This window comes from Procambarus clarkii, chromosome 26 (assembly GCF_040958095.1).
Source record: "Procambarus clarkii isolate CNS0578487 chromosome 26, FALCON_Pclarkii_2.0, whole genome shotgun sequence".
Taxonomy (NCBI): domain Eukaryota; kingdom Metazoa; phylum Arthropoda; class Malacostraca; order Decapoda; family Cambaridae; genus Procambarus; species Procambarus clarkii.
In genome coordinates this window covers 14729935-14747798 of record NC_091175.1, presented here as the reverse complement: position 1 = coordinate 14747798, position 17864 = coordinate 14729935, and the positions used below count along the sequence as shown (strand labels likewise).

Here is a 17864-nt window from a genome sequence, read left to right as displayed (position 1 = left end):
ATATTGTTTTACATATGATTCTGTTTAGGAAGATGTCATTTAAGACGTGTGAAATCTTGTGCCTGAAGTTACTATACTGGGTACAGTGGTGGACACTGTTACTGTGTCACTGTCTTGGGTATAGGAGTTAGTGAGAGTCAATTCGCTCTTCCCCAAGTCTCTTTATACTCCCTGATAAAGAGTCCTCATACTTGCTGATGCACTCCCTAGTGCATCACTCTCCCTCTCACTCTCCCACTAATACTGGGAATGGATAGAAGCAGCTGCATGCCCAGAAGTACCGGTAACTACTGGTACTCTCTCCTCACCGGGGTCCGGTAACTCCTGGTACTCTCTCCTCACCGGGGTCCGGTAACGCCTGGTACTCTCTCCTCACCGGGGTCCGGTAACTCCTGGTACTCTCTCCTCACCGGGGTCCGGTAACGCCTGGTACTCTCTCCTCACCGGGGTCCGGTAACTCCTGGTACTCTCTCCTCACCGGGGTCCGGTAACGCCTGGTACTCTCTCCTCACCGGGGTCCGGTAACTCCTGGTACTCTCTCCTCACCGGGGTCCGGTAACGCCTGGTACTCTCTCCTCACCGGGGTCCGGTAACTCCTGGTACTCTCTCCTCACCGGGGTCCGGTAACTCCTGGTACTCTCTCCTCACCGGGGTCCGGTAACGCCTGGTACTCTCTCCTCACCGGGGTCCGGTAACTCCTGGTACTCTCTCCTCACCGGGGTCCGGTAACGCCTGGTACTCTCTCCTCACCGGGGTCCGGTAACTCCTGGTACTCTCTCCTCACCGGGGTCCGGTAACTCCTGGTACTCTCTCCTCACCGGGGTCCGGTAACGCCTGGTACTCTCTCCTCACCGGGGTCCGGTAACGCCTGGTACTCTCTCCTCACCGGGGTCCGGTAACTCCTGGTACTCTCTCCTCACCGGGGTCCGGTAACTCAGGCAGGTAAACAAGTACTTCAACACACAACACCTTTATTACATTTATGACAAATACAACATCAACGGACTAGATAGTCTTAACAGTAGACCGTGATTTGTCATTGGCGTGTTATTGATACACGGAAAATATATCAAGCTTGTCCCCGGGCAGGGCTTAGGAAGAACTCTGAGAACCTTATCCAGGTAAGATCAAGGTATATTCACATGGGATCTTAAGAGTTTTGCTACTTTTCTAATGCATACATTCAGAGAACCAGTTTAATATGATGTCGTTTCATTCTTTGTATTAGAAACTTGGATGTTAATGTGTAATATATATATTACATGTATACAGTAATATATCTGTAATTATGTAATATGTTATTATGTAATATGTATGTTATGTAATATACATATATATATATATGTTATTATGTAATGTGTTATTATGTAATATATCGGTTAATTATATTTATATTCTGGAAAAGTGTTAAGTAAAAATAATCTAGAAATGTAACTTGAAAATACCTTGTCGTAGTGTGTATATGTTGTGTGTACATGTCGTCGTGTATACATGTCGTCGTGTGTACATGTCGTCGTGTGTACATGTCGTCGTGTGTACATGTCGTCGTGTGTACATGTCGTCGTGTGTACATGTCGTCGTGTGTACATGTCGTCGTGCGTGCATGTCGTCGTGTGTACATGTCGTCGTGTGTACATGTCGTCGTGTGTACATGTCGTCGTGTGTGCATGTCGTCGTGTGTACATGTCGTCGTGTATGCATGTCGTCGTGTTTACATGCTGTGTTTGCCTCCCGTATGTGTCTACCCATCGTTTCTACCAGTTGTATCTACCCGTCGTGTCTACCAGCGTGTCTACCTCTGGTACCTCGCCAAAACTCAACAAAAAAGGGCTGATGCACCTAAATATTCGTCAGCAGCATGATGATGATGATGATGACGATGATGATGATGATGATGCGAGAACTGTCCGCACCTCGCCTGCTCTAACTGTCCGCACCTCGCCTGCTCTAACTGTCCGCACCTCGCCTGCTCTAACTGTCCGCACCTCGCCTGCTCTAACTGTCCGCACCTCGCCTGCTCTAACTGTCCGCACCTCGCCCGCTCTAACAAGTAACACTAACAGTGTGTTCTAACAACACTAACAAGTCTCAATGGAGAGATTTGAAACTTTGTATTAGATGAAAAATTACTTTTGATCGGTGTTTCAATTAGATGAAAAAATACTTTTGATCGGTGTTTGGGGCCAAAGATTCAAAAGTTAAGATCGCAGTGTTATGAATTTCATAATACAGTTCTGCACTTGTTGCAGATGTTTGATTCTGTTGCTCGGACACCTGTGGGGCGTGTGCGCCCTAGAACACCCACAGCTCCTCAAGCTTTAACATTATATATTAAACATGAATACGAGGAGTCACAATAACGTGGCTGAAATATGTTGACCAGACCACACACTAGAAAGTGAAGGGACGACGGCGTTTCGGTCCGTCCTGAACCATTCTCAAGTCGAAGTTACGAAACGTCGTCGTCCTTTCACTTTCTAGTGTGTGATTTGGTCAATATATATTAAACATTCCTGCCATATTGGCGCTCATTTTGTACTATTACTAACTTAGCTTAGTGAGACAGAATATTGGATGTGCTGATACATCTGTACTAGTGCTTTTCCAGGCTGACGTTCTGACTTACAAGTGGAAATATAATCTAAGCTATGAGTTAGTTAATCCTGAGAGGAATTAAAACCTAGGGAGAAACTAGGACCTAGGCCAAATATAAACTGGAATGTGTGAATAAACTAAGACATTGGGAGATCCTAGAAGCCTAGGGAGGCTGCCAAGTCTTGTTGAGGTTGAGGTCATGTCCCGGGTGGAAGAGTATGGACCGGTACACTTCAGGATGGTCCAGCATATACCGAGGAGCGTAGAACCGGTCCAGGCTGTTCTTGACAGGTATATACCGCAGCTCGTCGTCGAACCAGCTGAGGAGAACAAACCGTTTGGTAAAGATCTCGTGGTGAAATGTCAGGCTAAAAGAGGCAGTTTAACAGATTATCGAAAGCTTTGTATATAGACGACATTGATCTTTCGACTTGATGAATATGTTAAGCCTTAATATTGACCTCGGTAGAAGGCAAGTTGGTACTTCAGAGTTTTGTGAGAGAAAAGTTGCAAAATTCTAGACTTGGTGAAAAAACAATAGATGCAGAATATGGTGGAACAGGACTAGATTACTGAAGGACTTAATAAGAACGATAATTTGGCACTGAACGCTATAAAAAAAAACATTTTAGTGTAAAATAACACGAGAAGACAATTTATTTCTTAGGTTAACTTTAAAGAGGAGGTTCGTATTAAATGTAAGAGAAGGTAGTGGAGTGTGGCGTCTTGTAAACCCTGCAGCCTCGCTGACCGGGGATAACTACCATGTTGGAAGGAACACTAATCACCTATACGAAGTTATTTTCGAGGAAAAACTAAAATTGAAGCTCATGTTCTGTGATAATGAAACACTTGTTCACTGAGAATTATAATGTAGTATTGCCTTGTAAAACTTATGTATATATGATTTATATTGTTTTTTCTTAAATAAAGATAAAAAAAGGAATTGGTTCTGGAACCGATTAGGCAATTCATCTTCATGTTTTTTTTCAGATCGCGATCTACCGCTTACTTTACAACCAGGTACCCAATTACTACTCGGTGCTCGTTGTTTAAGATTCGCTACTTGGAACAAAAAGTTCCAAGTAGCACGGGCTATGGTAAGCCCGTAGGAGTATATATATGACTCGGTGCTCGATCGTCTTTCCCTTCCCAGGATTTAAACCAAAGTCCTGTTTAGTGTGCTTGACGAGTATGTTCCCACCTCACCATCTGAGGCTCCTCGAGTGTTCATATATTAAATATATATGTATATATTACATAATTTTATTCAGGCTGAGCTCCCGTGCTTTACATCGCCAACAAATACACACCATTATTCCTCTGATTTATTGAATGAATATACAAGTGAGCAGTGTAAAAACTGAGACAGTGTTTCTCTGGAAGCTGCTATATTTGATGATCACTGTGTACCTTTGGCCACTTTCCCGACGCTCTCTTCAATCTCAAAGCTCCAGAATTCTTGGAATTTGAGTTCTAGAAATGTTGTCTAGCAAAATCAAAGAAGCAGCGTGAGGTGAGAATAATGTTATATTGCAGCTTCAGGATAAAGAGCGAGAATGAGAGAGTTATCACAACTGCTTTGTGGATTACGACCTTTATATTAATAACTTGGCTCTTCTTAATGAATCTAAATGAATATCAACATCAGAGACTCGTATTGGATTTTACAGAGACAGAGGTCCCAGTATGACAGAGACAGAGCCCCCAGTATGACAGAGACAGAGCCCCCAGTATGACAGAGACAGAGCCCCCAGTATGACAGAGACAGAGCCCCCAGTATGACAGAGACAGAGCCCCCAATATGACAGAGACAGAGCCCCCAGTATGACAGAGACAGAGCCCCCAGTATGACAGAGACAGAGCCCCCAGTATGACAGAGACAGAGCCCCCAGTATGACAGAGACAGAGCCCCCAGTATGACAGAGACAGAGCCCCCAGTATGACAGAGACAGAGCCCCCAGTATGACAGAGACAGAGCCCCCAGTATGACAGAGACAGAGCCCCCAGTATGACAGAGCCCCCAGTATGACAGAGACAGAGCCACCAGTATGACAGAGACAGAGCCACCAGTATGACAGAGACAGAGCCACCAGTATGACAGAGACAGAGCCCCCAGTATGACAGAGACAGAGCCCCCAGTATGACAGAGACAGAGCCCCCAGTATGACAGAGACAGAGCCCCCAGTATGACAGAGACAGAGCCCCCAATATGACAGAGACAGAGCCCCCAGTATGACAGAGACAGAGCCCCCAGTATGACAGAGACAGAGCCCCCAGTATGACAGAGACAGAGCCCCCAGTATGACAGAGACAGAGCCCCCAGTATGACAGAGACAGAGCCCCCAGTATGACAGAGACAGAGCCCCCAGTATGACAGAGACAGAGCCCCCAGTATGACAGAGACAGAGCCCCCAGTATGACAGAGACAGAGCCCCCAGTATGACAGAGACAGAGCCCCCAGTATGACAGAGACAGAGCCCCCAGTATGACAGAGACAGAGCCCCCAGTATGACAGAGACAGTGCCGCCAGAATTAGAGACAGTGCCGCCAGAATTAGAGACAGTGCCATCAGAATTAGAGACAGTGCCACCAGTATGACAGAGGCCCAGTCACCAGTATGACACAGTGAGAGAGAGAGAGAGAGACTGAGCTGCCAACCGTACATTCCTTGCCAGATCCTGGAGGTGATATAGGTGAGGTTCTTCTTCTGAGGAAAGTCCCCCCAGCGAGGTAAATCTGCGGCCTGCGCCGAGTCCATCTTGTACACCATGTTCTCCGGGCTGAAGGAAGAGCAGGAACAGCGTCATACCTAATTCACTAGGCTTTCTTATTTGGTTGAATATTTCATGTTATGCGTGATATTTTGATTGTTGTAAACTTTGAGGTATTTTTGCATCGTGCTTGCATATTTTTTTAGACTTATTGACGAAATGTTATGAGAGTTTTTAACTGAATGTTTTACGGTTTTGACAAAGCTTTGTATATTATGTATGGAGTCTTGGCTGCGTATACTGTGTGTGTGAAGTTAAATGTTCACCCTACAGTTCTTCCAGCAGGCAGGAGAACAGTTCCAATCTCTTCATATACATCCCTCCAGAACTTGACCCTTTCTAGTTTCGGAATTATATTGAAGTAATGAATTATTTGTGCCAATGTTAAGATTACTATATTTACCTAACTGATGTATAACTATTACTAAAATAATTATAGAAATTATTATAAGTTATTATTATTGAAAAAAGCAGTTGGAGCAATGAACCAGCGTTATAGTGGATAACAGACGCGTGATTTAGCCCACTCGACCACGACGGGATAAAAGATGTTGAACCCGGAACTCCACTGAGTGCACAAAGTGAGTCTGGAGGCCCCAGCTGGTGCCACAATCAGATTTTACGAAAAGTCCGCCTGCGCGCTGGCATATGGGTAATGGAGTTCTCCACCAAACGTCCCCTTGACATCACAAAGAAATCATAATGGCATGATATATCACCGAGAAATTCAGTTGGAACAATGCAGGGATTTAAACCAGCGTCCTAGTGGCAACCAGTGATTTCTTTGTATTATTATTATTATTATTGGACAAAGAAATCACATTAACGTGATGTATTAATGGTGAGGACACCTGGAGGGAGGTCCTCCCGGAGGGAGTTGCTCCTCAAGAGAGACCCACCTGAAGCACCAAGAACAGTGCCAGCCAGCATAGTGCCCCACAGTGCCAGCTACCCAGTCCTTGACAAGGTGGCCCTCACTCCGATACTTCCTCAGCTTCTTGGCCAGCAAGTGATGCTGCCACAGATTCTTTTTGCGGATGTAAAACACGTTGTCATCCAGCAGCTCCCTCAGCATCCCCACTGTAGCCACTGAGGTAACTACGGTAAGCTGCTCCTTGGCCCCCTGGGCCCAGTCCAGCCATGATGCCTCAGCAGGATTCAGCCAGAAGAATCCAAAAACACTCCACCGAAGAGCAAAACTTATTGGTTCTGGGTAACCGTCGTAGAGCTTCAAGAAGGTTAGAATTTCCTTAGTTGGTAGTTCGTCAGCGTCGGAGAGCACGAAGAGGTCGTCATCACGAAGACCATGTAGTAGCAGGAGGCCCCTCTCGCCCAGGTAATACCTGATGTAGGCGTCCGCGATCCATCCATTCTTCTTCGAGAGTGATGAAAAGAAACCAAGAGGTATGTACACTATCTTGTCCTGGAAGTCCTTTAAGTAGTCTTCCCGGAACCTTTTAAGGAACTTGAAGTCTTTAGGATCCCCGTGCGCCGTGTAGTTTGACTCTGCGACGATAAATACGTCAACGACGTCGTACAGCTCGTGCATCCTCGCCTCGAACATCGCGAACTCGTGGTTAACGGGGACGCCGTTGATGACTCGTCGCGGCACTTGTCTGCGACTCAGCCCAGTGTCTGGAAATTTATTCCTGTACGTGTCGAACCATGCGGCCTCTGGGATGCCACAGTCCACCCCGAAGTATCCTTCCAGGCAGTGGCACCTTTTGTCTTGTGACTGCTTCGATCTTCTTATATCTGTGCCGCTAGTGAAGCAAGTAATATTGTTTCCGATATCTTGAAAATAATTTCGTTTGTCATCAATTAAAGGAAATTTAGTATGAATGCTCGTATTTGTTTTAAATTTACTGTCACTTATTCCGGACGCCCTTTTAGACGACCGGCGGCCATTGCTCTTGTTGTCAATACCAGTGATAATTTTACCTGTCCTAATTGTTAAAATATTCGTTACGTTATTATTGATAGTTTTATGTACGCTATTATCATCTTTATATATTTCTTTATCTCCATTACTGTTGTGTTCGGCTGTACCTCGGTTAGAGTTGTCTGCACTTATATGGACGGTTTCACTTCTCTCGAGTGTATTTAACAAGGTACTTGTGCTGTCAGTGCTGTAAGTGACAAATTCGTCTTGAAACTCTCGACCAACGTCAGGCTTCGCCTTAAACCATCCTCCTTCATTTTCTTGCTTATATTTCTCCATATTCTCATTAGTTTTTAAATGATCTTCCTCTAGGGGCTCATTGTGTGAGTCTTTCACACGATGAACCATTTGTTGTGGTCGCTCTCTCCCTCCCCAGAGGTCTGGTGTCTCCTGGCCGACATCTCGCTCCACTTCGCTTCTCCCAGACTGCCATCTTTCATTCTTCTTTCTCAGAGTGGCTTGAGTTGCGTCGAGTGTCTCCCCCTGGCTGTATGCAGGCTCCTGGCGGGGGTCGTTATCAACATAGGAGGCGCGGGTTGCAGTTGGAGTCGCGAAGAGAATAATATGTTGATCTACGCTCCAGCTTGCCTCTACAGTGTCGTTTCCTGACAGCTGCTGCTGCTCTTCCCGGCTGAGGAGACACACCGCTATCATTGTCTGGAAGAACAAGCAGGGATAAAAGGTATATCAGTCAGGGATTACCACTATCTCAAACAGGGATTAACCAGCATCTTAGACAGGGATTACCAGCATCTCAGTCAGGGATTACCAGCAACTCAGTCAGGGATTACCAGCATCTCAGTCAGGGATTACCAGCATCTCAGACAGGAATTACCAGTGCCTCAGTCAATGATTACCAGCATCTCTGACAGGGATTACCAGCATTTCAGACAGGGATTACCAGCATCTCTGACAGGGATTATCAGCATTTCAGACAGGGATTACCAGCATCTCAGACAGGGATTACCAGCATCTCAGACAGGGATTACCAGCATCTCAGTCAGGGATTACCAGCATCTCAGTCAGGGATTACCAGCATCTCAGTCAGGGATTACCAGCATCTCAGTCAGGGATTACCAGCATCTCAGTCAGGGATTACCAGCATCTCAGTCAGGGATTACCAGCATCTCAGTCAGGGATTACCAGCATCTCTGACAGGGATTACCAGCATCTCTGACAGGGATTACCAGCATCTCTGACAGGGATTACCAGCATCTCTGACAGGGATTACCAGCATCTCTGACAGGGATTACCAGCATCTCAGACAGGGATTACCAGCATCTCAGACAGGGATTACCAGCATCTCAGACATGTATTGCCATAATTTAAGTTAGATCAATACTGGAATATGCAGCACTGACATGGAATTCGCATCTTTTGGAGAACAAAACTGAAATATAAAAAGTACGAAGGTTGCAGCAAGATTAGTGCCAGAACTAAGAGAGTTGAACTACAAAAACAGGTCGAGGGAACTAAATTTCACAACCCTAAAGGAGAGAAGAAACCAGGGGGGGATATGATCACAACATATAAGATATTGAGGGAAATAGACAAAATTAACAGGGACAACTTCTTTAAATTGAGAGAAAGTAGGAAAAGAGGAGACAGCTGGAAGCTGGAAATGAAAATTTATTCATTTATATATATAAACAAATAGGTACATTGGGTTTGTGAGGGTACATAGCATGGTGTTTACATTCTTGTAAAGCCACTAGTACGCGCAGAGTTTCGGGCAGATTCAAAGAAAATGAGTCGAAGAAATGCAAGGAAACTTGCATAGGCTATCTGGGCGCTTAATACGTTTTATGCAAGTTGTGGCAGCCATCTCCGTACTCACTTTAAGAAAATATTCGACAAGATATTTATACAGCAAAAAAGTAAAATTATAACACTACAGGTACAAAAAGACACTCAGGCAAGGCATCACTTTTTTCCGTGGTCAGTGATTGGTAAACACTCTTAGGTGACCACCACCACCATTGTCCCTACTGCCTCTTCCTGCGCCACTCACCTGAACAGCCACGAGGATGACCACACTGACCCTCAAGGACTTCCTCCGACGACACTCCAACTCCAGTCGTCGCCACAACCTGCCGGGCGGTCACGGTAAGTTAGCCTCCGTCTCACACCCACGAAACCAAATGTGTGTATTGGTGTGAGTGGAGGAGATCCTGCCATGTGTCGACCTTATATACCAGTCAACCTGTTACGGAAGGTAGTTTGTGCAATACCTGCCTCTTCCATGGAAGAATTTATGTCTGTATCATCTAGTGTCTATTAATTTATGAGGACAGTTCGTGTCTACCTATATCTACCAGTGAAGAAGGTTGATTAATGCTACCCTCCTTCACTGAGAGAGAGAGAGAGAGAGAGAGAGAGAGAGAGAGAGAGAGAGAGAGAGAGAGAGAGTTACATATTCATAACAAATATGATGTCTATCGACTATCCCAAAATGGAAGGTCCGGGAGGTAATGAGTACTTGAGTCGGCTATGACTGGTATTTCCCCAGTCATCAATAATGACAAACTGTTTAGTTTAGAGCACAGGTCATTGAGAAATATCTTAGCATTCCCTCCGCTCTATTTATCAGATTAAATTACATGCTAATGATCCCATTATTTTTGTCTACTTTCCTCTTTCTAATTTCATTACAAGACGGTGTTGTTATTGTAAGTGAAGACATGTAAGTAGTAGGAGGCTGTGAGGGGCGGAGGGACCAGTGTGAAGAGGCATAAAGGTAGGATGCCTGAGGCAGAGGGGGCTGGGTGGGAGAGCAGGCTGTTGGTGTTGGGATGTAGCTTCCGGAGAATCACGGAAATTCTGCCACGGGTAATGAGGCGAGTAACTCCCCCCCACCACACCGAGAAGGGTGGGTGGTACACCCTCTCCAGCGCACCCCTCACCCTCTCCAGCGCACCGCCCACCCTCTCCAGCGTATCGCCCCCCCCCCCACCCTCTCCAGCGCACCGCCCATTCTCTCTAGCGCACCGCCCACCCTCTCTAGCGCACCGCCCACCCTCTCCAGCGCACCGCCCACCCTCTCCAGCGCACCCCGCCCACCCTCTCCAGCGCACCCCGCCCACCCTCTCCAGCGCACCGCCCACCCTCTCCAGCGCACCCCTCACCCTCTCCAGCGCACCGCCCACCGTCGTGAACCGTAGCAGCTGTCCCAATCCAACGAGCTGGCTTAGGCAAGACGTGATCCAGATAATCCACTTTAGGAACACCTTGGGTAGGAAATGAGAGTTTGGAAGGCCCCGGTGAGCGACGGGCAGCGGAGGAGAGACGCCAGAGCTGCTTCCTGTTATTCACTGAACTAGTTGTATTAGGCTTCTTGAAGACTCCCAGAGACCAAGAAAAGGATTTGACACTTTGATATTTCTCCCAATTAGCTTTCTTTTCAGGTTATATTTGTAAATATAAATAAATTGAACAAATACGCGGTGCAGTGCTGTCCCAAGGGTACAGTGGTCCTCGTCCTATCCCCAGGGTACTGTCCCCAGGGTACTGTGCTTGCTCCAGTACTTTTCCTCATCCTCATGTCGGATAGATACAAAAACACAGATCATAGCTGTGTCATGCTTCGCAAATGACACTAGGATGTTTATGGGAGTAGACAAATTAGTGTAGATTACGTCTTCCAATGGGCCACATAAAATAACATAATGTTCAATAAAGATAAGTGTCAGCTCCTGCGGTATAGGAAAACGAAAATATCAAAACGAAAACCACATATAAAACTCAGTTAAACAACACTATATTGAGGAACAGAGGTGCAATGGTACTGAGAGAGAGGTCTATCAACATTAAGGGCCCCAAGCTCTTCAACACGCTCCCTCTACACACGAGGAGCATAACTATCCGGCCTCTCAGGGGATACCTGATCAACCAGGCTGTGACTCCTAAGTCAGACTATGAGCAGCTGTATCTAACAGGCTGATTAACCAGACCACCAACCAGGAGACCTGGTCAGAGACCGGGCCGCGGGGACGTTGATTCTCGGAACCACCAGACGGTAACCACAAGATAACCACACTACGGCATCCCGGGATCGATCTCTGGGCGGGACAGAAATGCTTGTGTACGTTTCCTTTCACCTGATGCCACTGTTGAGCTATTGTAAATAGTTACCCTGGAGTTAGGCAATTGTTGTGGGTTGCATGCTGGCCATGGTCAGGTCTAGAGGGGCCTGGATAAGCCTAAGTACAGGCTTCCTGTCCCCCAACAACGGGAATTATATACAAAACATTATCATAAAAAGATAAATACGAGTTCATTATGTAACGGAAACGTCAGCTGCTGGGTGGTAGGTAACAGGTGAGAGACGGAAGTTGACTGTCAAGATAACTGGCGACTTCCTTCACCTGCCTCGCTGCTGCTTCTCAGTTCCTGGTTGTGTATCTCTCTACTTCTCGAGTTCTAGTTTTTGTACCATCAAGTGGTAATTCCACACAGGGGCTGCATACTCGGTGGTTGGTTTTACACACGTTGTGTTCAGTATTCAGAAGGCTTCCTTATGTAGGTTGCATGTGGTGCACACATTGGTCTTGTAATGTGCGCCTCCACGTCAGAGTTGTGGTTATGCAGGTCTCTTAAGAGGTAGGTAGTGGTCCTTCCTTCATAACATACTGCTGATGAGGCCGCCTTCCACCTAATATTTTCATAACTTTGCACTTTTCAGAATTAAATTCCAGTAGCTAATTATAATAATAATAATAATTTGTTATTAATTAATAAACAAATGTACAGATATATTTTGAAACGAATATACAGAACATGTTACAGCGGTTTATGAACAGTTACATCAGAGTATGTATCTCATTACCTAATTGTTTCTAAATCTTACTGCATTCTCTCACAGACTGAGTCTGTTCTAACTCTGGAAGAGGAAGAGGAAGTTCTAATCATCTGCAAACATAGATATGAGCAAGTCTGGCTCGTGCCAGATCACTGAAGTATATTACCAACATGATAGATACTAAGACTGACTCTTGGTGTCCCCGCCGGTCAGATCTCTCCTCTCTCCCATCATTGTGAACCCTGTTTCTTATCTAAGAGAAACGCCTTTATCCGTGTGAATACTTTTCCAGCTATTCTAGTGTTCCTCTTGTGTTTGAATAATTGTTTCCCGTGTAGGGCCGTGTCAAATGGCTTTTGACAATTTAGGAAGAGTCGACCTGCCCACGCCTTCCTTCCGTGTTTTATAATTGCCATCATGTTGTAAAGTATCCTTCACTGTTACCAACTCTCCTCCCACATTATTCCTCCTGCTCCCATTCCTTCTAATCTTCCCGATTTCTTTTCTACTTCCCCTTCCCCTCCTCCTCCATGGTATATGTGGCAGGTCAATACCACACCTCCCACCCTTGAGGCGTGGCCGCTACAGAGCGAGAAGCCTTGTAATATGCTGTAATTTGTCGGCTGTATGCAACCTTTCCAAACTAACGCGGTATTTCAGTAACAAAATCTCACCTTACAAACGGGCCGCGAAGAGACATTATTTTAACACTGATAATGTCCTTAAAAGCTCGTGGAGATTATAGTGGCGGCGCCGAGGCCAATACCTGGAGGAAAGAGTGCACACATAGTTCCGGCCAGCCAGGGAGCACCGCCTCAACACCGACAAAGCTTGGCGCTCACTGCCGACGCTCCTGTCACATGTGAACAAGTTTCCTACACATCGGAGGAGAGAGAGCCGAGTTGCCCCTTGGGATTTATATTTTCAAAACTAATCCCCTGCGAATTGCTCTCGGTATGACTGTTATGACTCGGTATGACTCGGTATGAGAGAGAGCTTTCTCGCGGTTATTCTGTGCATAATATTTGGGTCAGTGGATGATATTTGAGGATATTTGAGGAGCAATTGCCGGCAGTGTGTGAAGGCGTCCCGCTAGGCGCCGGCGGAGCGGCCGTCCTGTCGCCAGACACTGGGGCGGGTAAAGACAAATTATAATGTGTCCTTGCGTCACGGAGTGTATAATCCTTCCCTCTATAGACCGCTTTTTACTACAACTTCTTACTACTCGTACTTTCTACCGGTTTCTACTTCTGCTGTTCCGTCTTGTTCCCAGTGGTGTTGCTGCTGTTCCTCCTTGTTCCCAGTGGTGTTGCTGCTGTTCCTCCTTGTTCCCAGTGGTGTTGCTGCTGTTCCTCCTTGTTCCCAGTGGTGTTGCTGCTGTTCCTCCTTGTTCCCAGTGGTGTTGCTGCTGTTCCTCCTTGTTCCCAGTAGTGTTGCTGCTGTTCCTCCTTGTTCCCAGTGGTGTTGCTGCTGTTCCTCCTTGTTCCCAGTGGTGTTGCTGCTGTTCCTCCTTGTTCCCAGTGGTGTTGCTGCTGTTCCTCCTTGTTCCCAGTGGTGTGTTGCTGCTGTTCCTCCTTGTTCCCAGTGGTGTTGCTGCTGTTCCTCCTTGTTCCCAGTGGTGTTGATTTTAGTGCTATCCCTGCTTGTTCTTAGTGTTGATGTTCCTGTTTATTCCCACTACTGTTACTGCTGCTGCTGTTCACTCATGCTTCTGCTGCTGTCTCCTCATAACACGTAACACGACTCCTACGTGACACTGGCCTCAGGATTAACCCCGGACGGCCTGAAAATTGTTTCCTGAAGCAGGCTGACTAATTTATTTAAGCTTAAAACACTGGGGACGGATACAGGCTCTCACTGTGCGTGTTTTTGTGTGTGTGTGTGTGTGTGTGTGTGTGTGTGTGTGTGTGTGTGTGTGTGTGGTGGGAAGGGGGAAGGGGGAGGAGGGATATTGTTCACCCTAAGCCATTATTGACGTCATTTACATCTATTAGGATCAAAACGGGTCCCAAGACTGACTTTTATCGCAAAGTCTTACACGTCGAGAAATACTTAATTCATTCATGACAATTTTGTTTAGGAAATACATATATAAGGAGAGAGAACAGTGTGAATAGTTCCGATAGTGTGATGAGCAAGTTGGCAATCGTGAGGTGGCGTTAGTATTGACTCTACCTGGAGACTATCCTGCCTGTACTGTACCTGGAGACTATCCTGCCTGTACTGTACCTGGAGACTATCCTGCCTGTACTGTACCTGGGGACTATCCTGCCTGTACTCTACCTGGGGACTATCCTGCCTGTACTCTACCTGTAGACAATCCTTCCTGTACTGTACCTGGAGACTATCCTCCCTGTACTGCTGTTCCAGGGGACTATCCTGCCTGTACTATACCTGTAGACTATCCTGCCTGTACTCTACCTGGGGACTATCCTGCCTGTACTCTACCTGGAGACTATCCTGCCCATGAAAGCGTCTGCCACTGTAGGACCGTGGCTGATCTAGCGATATATTGAACATAGTTTTTATGACACTTGGAAGGTATGGATACAGAAGTTATACAAGTCATTACAGTAGTTTGAACTTGGCCTTGTTTCCTATGAGAATATTATCCAAGGAGTGCCTTGCAAACAAGGCTGTATAGACTTTAATATATCTTGTATCATACTTTATGTTGTATAATGAAATGTATACTATGTTAAATTTTAAACTTGCGGAGAAACTCGTATCTCTGACAATACTAGCGAGCGCCTCAGTTACTGGAGACTCCCCCCCCCCTACACTAGGTGTGTTTACTAAACAATGTTGATATAGGGCCACACTTAATTAATATAGTTTAATTATTATAATTTTAAAGAACTACTTTCAATTCATTACGGCTACGTTAGCAGATATTGGTTAATAGTAACTGGCAACTGGCGGAGCAATGTACCTCGCTAAGTAGTTAAAACTTGAAGGTAATTTAATAGCTTCAAGTATGTAATTTAATAGCTTACTGGAGGTATGTGTAAGCAGTAAGGTTCACCCCCATTTATCCCTGCATATAAGGAGAGTTTACTGTTGTCTTGGACTTTGCTTGAGGCTAAAGTATTCTTCCTGGTTGGTTAATGAGTAGAAATAGCCTAAGCTACTCTATCCCTTTTGAGATGTATTTTTTCTTGTCTCAATAAACATACTTGAACTTGTGGCTTGCTTAATGACCCCTCCCCCCGCAATGATCGGCCCAACACAATACCAGTGTCATTCCAGACTTGATCTTCGTCAGGGGAAAGATGTCTGTCCACTGCTGCCCGAGACTACATCTTAAATACCTTGTCTATAGTCTTCTCTTTTGCTCTCTTGGACTACTGGAAGTAGTGAGAGTTTGTACCCTATTTGAATTCAAAATCATCATGATTTCACGCTTTGCACTTCCAGAGAGGACAAGTAATTGTGTGGATACTTGGTGGAGATTGTTAGTGTGGCATTATTGCGCCTAGTGAAGTAGCCTCGTGGTGACCCGCCACTGAAGATGCGACACACCAAGTTTGTAGACTTATAATTATTTTCAGATTGGTTATTGATAATTGTATAAGTATTTATTATGTTGTGCTTCGGCTATATCTAACTCGAATTGTCATTGTAATGTCAGTAATTTCAGGGTTGTTGATCAGACTATCTCTGGTAATGGTCTGGTTGTATGCAAAAATTATAGGACCCTTAACAGAGTCTAGCTGTTTGTGCTTTGTAAAGCGCCTTGAAGTAGATGTTGTCATCTTGCCTATACATTGAGATCGTTGGGTTAACGGCCCACAAACGGGCATGAAAAGGCAGAGAGACGCTCGCCTTTTTTTTTTAGTCGTTCCGTCTGGTGTCGGGAGACCTCCCATTGAGCAAGTTGGCGGCTCTCTAACTCTTACAGTAATGGTCGACTGTATCTTCCGGTTAGTGTCGGTAGACGTCGCATTGCTCTCGTGTCTTTACTCTTTCCTTCGACTTGTGGGTTGCTGAAAAAAAAGTCCTCGTAAAAGAGTACAATAGATGGGAGAGGTTCTGTAGTGGCATAGTCAGCGTCGTGAGCGATAACACTCATTTACAAAGCCGGCTGCACCCAAAATATTCAAATATATATATAAAAGTAGCACATGACAATCTGTCACACATCGATAACTACAGTTATTGTCACAGCTTCATAAACCCGTTGAGTGAACTTCCCGTAAGGAGACACGCTACGTGTAGAGTCACAGCCCCGGCCGCTCCTGTGCCAGGTACGTCCACTACGGGCTCACCATATCCCGTGCTACTTGGAACTTTTGTTCCCAGTAGCTGAATCAAAAACTACAAGAAGCAGTGTAGAGGGAGATCAGAGCGGTCTTGTCTGTGGGAACCGACCTGTGAGATTTATATTTGTTTAATTTATATGAATTTATATTTACGTTAATTTATATACTTCGATAGCAATTTGTATAATGATAAGTGGACTGTATTTCTGCAATAATCTCATAATCTCACAAATCGATCCTCTACACATTAGGGGGGGTTTAATAGTTTATATATATATGCAGCCAATCAAACTACAAAATTAACTACATACATTGAAGAGGTTCCTTATCTTATAGTACAGCAGGTTAGTCCACCAGGTATAACTAGGGTGTAGACACCAAATTATCCTCTTTGAGGTAGCTTCCGTCACCCAGTAACTGGTGCACAAAATCTTCCTCCTCGTCTTGACCTGTCAAAAGGGCGCTAGCTGTAAAGCCAGATACCTATATATGACAAGTTATATCAGAGAAAATACTGTACATGGAACATTGAAGACCTGGCTTAATTACCTTTAGTTTGAGGCGATTTCGCGTTCTAACCGGCTAACCCTACCCAATGACATTAATGGCCACTAATGATAGATAATGGGTTTCGGAAAGAACACTTAACTTGAATTTGTAGACAGCGTGTTGATAATGGTACACCTTTAGTTTCCATAACACTACGTCCAAGTAAATTTAACAGGAGCCGAATTTGCTCCCGCGTGAGCCTCTGGTCTAGTATAAACAATGGCTGCCCTCCTTCTCCCTGACGCCTGGCTTACATTGTCCACATGTCAGAAAGTGATAGAAGGGTCACATTTACTCTACTTTAATATTGATAATTAAGTTAATTTATATGAGATGTTTTTATGATGGTAAAGTCCAAAGACTAATGTATTTAAGAATAATTCCCAGCAGAATAGCTGGTCAATTATAATAGTATGTGGTGATGATATCCCGTTTTCTTTAGATGGTAATTCCACTACAAGTTACGTTTTCTATGGGTTAACTTGCTTATACAACACAGCTATTATCTGTCTGTATGATATATTAAATGGTGTCGGATTTTCCGACATTGTCTTCCAGAACGAACAACGACCCTCGGCAGGCTTGAAGAAATATATATATATATATATATATATATATATATATATATATATATATATATATATATATATATATACCACCACGGAAACTACCACGAAACTATATATATATATATATATATATATATATATATATATATATATATATATATATATATATATATATATATATATATATATATATGGCACAACTCTCCTAAACACGAGAGTTAAGTATACAACTTTAGAACACTTTCCCACCAGGAGACTCGAACCCTAGCCAGCACAGAAGCCTTCCAGCAACTGGCATAACAGGTACGCCTTAAGGCTTCTGTGCTGGCTAGGGTTCGAGTCTCCTGGTGGGAAAGTGTTCTAAAGTTGTATATA

General features: G+C 44.8%; 1 protein-coding gene across 2 annotated transcripts; it reads right to left on the bottom strand.

The window, feature by feature from the left end:
* Positions 1–954: 954 nt before the first annotated feature.
* Positions 955–12933, bottom strand: LOC123756805 (beta-1,4-mannosyl-glycoprotein 4-beta-N-acetylglucosaminyltransferase). Of its 2 annotated transcripts, none has more exons than XM_045740163.2 (4): positions 12784–12933; positions 6269–7968; positions 5262–5378; positions 955–2915 (listed from the first exon to the last, which is right to left on the bottom strand). In XM_045740163.2, the coding sequence occupies exons 2-4, from the start codon at positions 7963–7965 to the stop codon at positions 2759–2761; spliced, it is 1971 nt and encodes a 656-aa protein (XP_045596119.2). In that variant the 5' UTR covers positions 7966–7968; positions 12784–12933; the 3' UTR covers positions 955–2758. The 2 variants fall into 2 exon arrangements, with proteins under 2 accessions (XP_045596119.2, XP_069188021.1); XM_069331920.1 differs by lacking the exon at positions 12784–12933 and adding an exon at positions 9323–9482.
* Positions 12934–17864: the final 4931 nt, after the last annotated feature.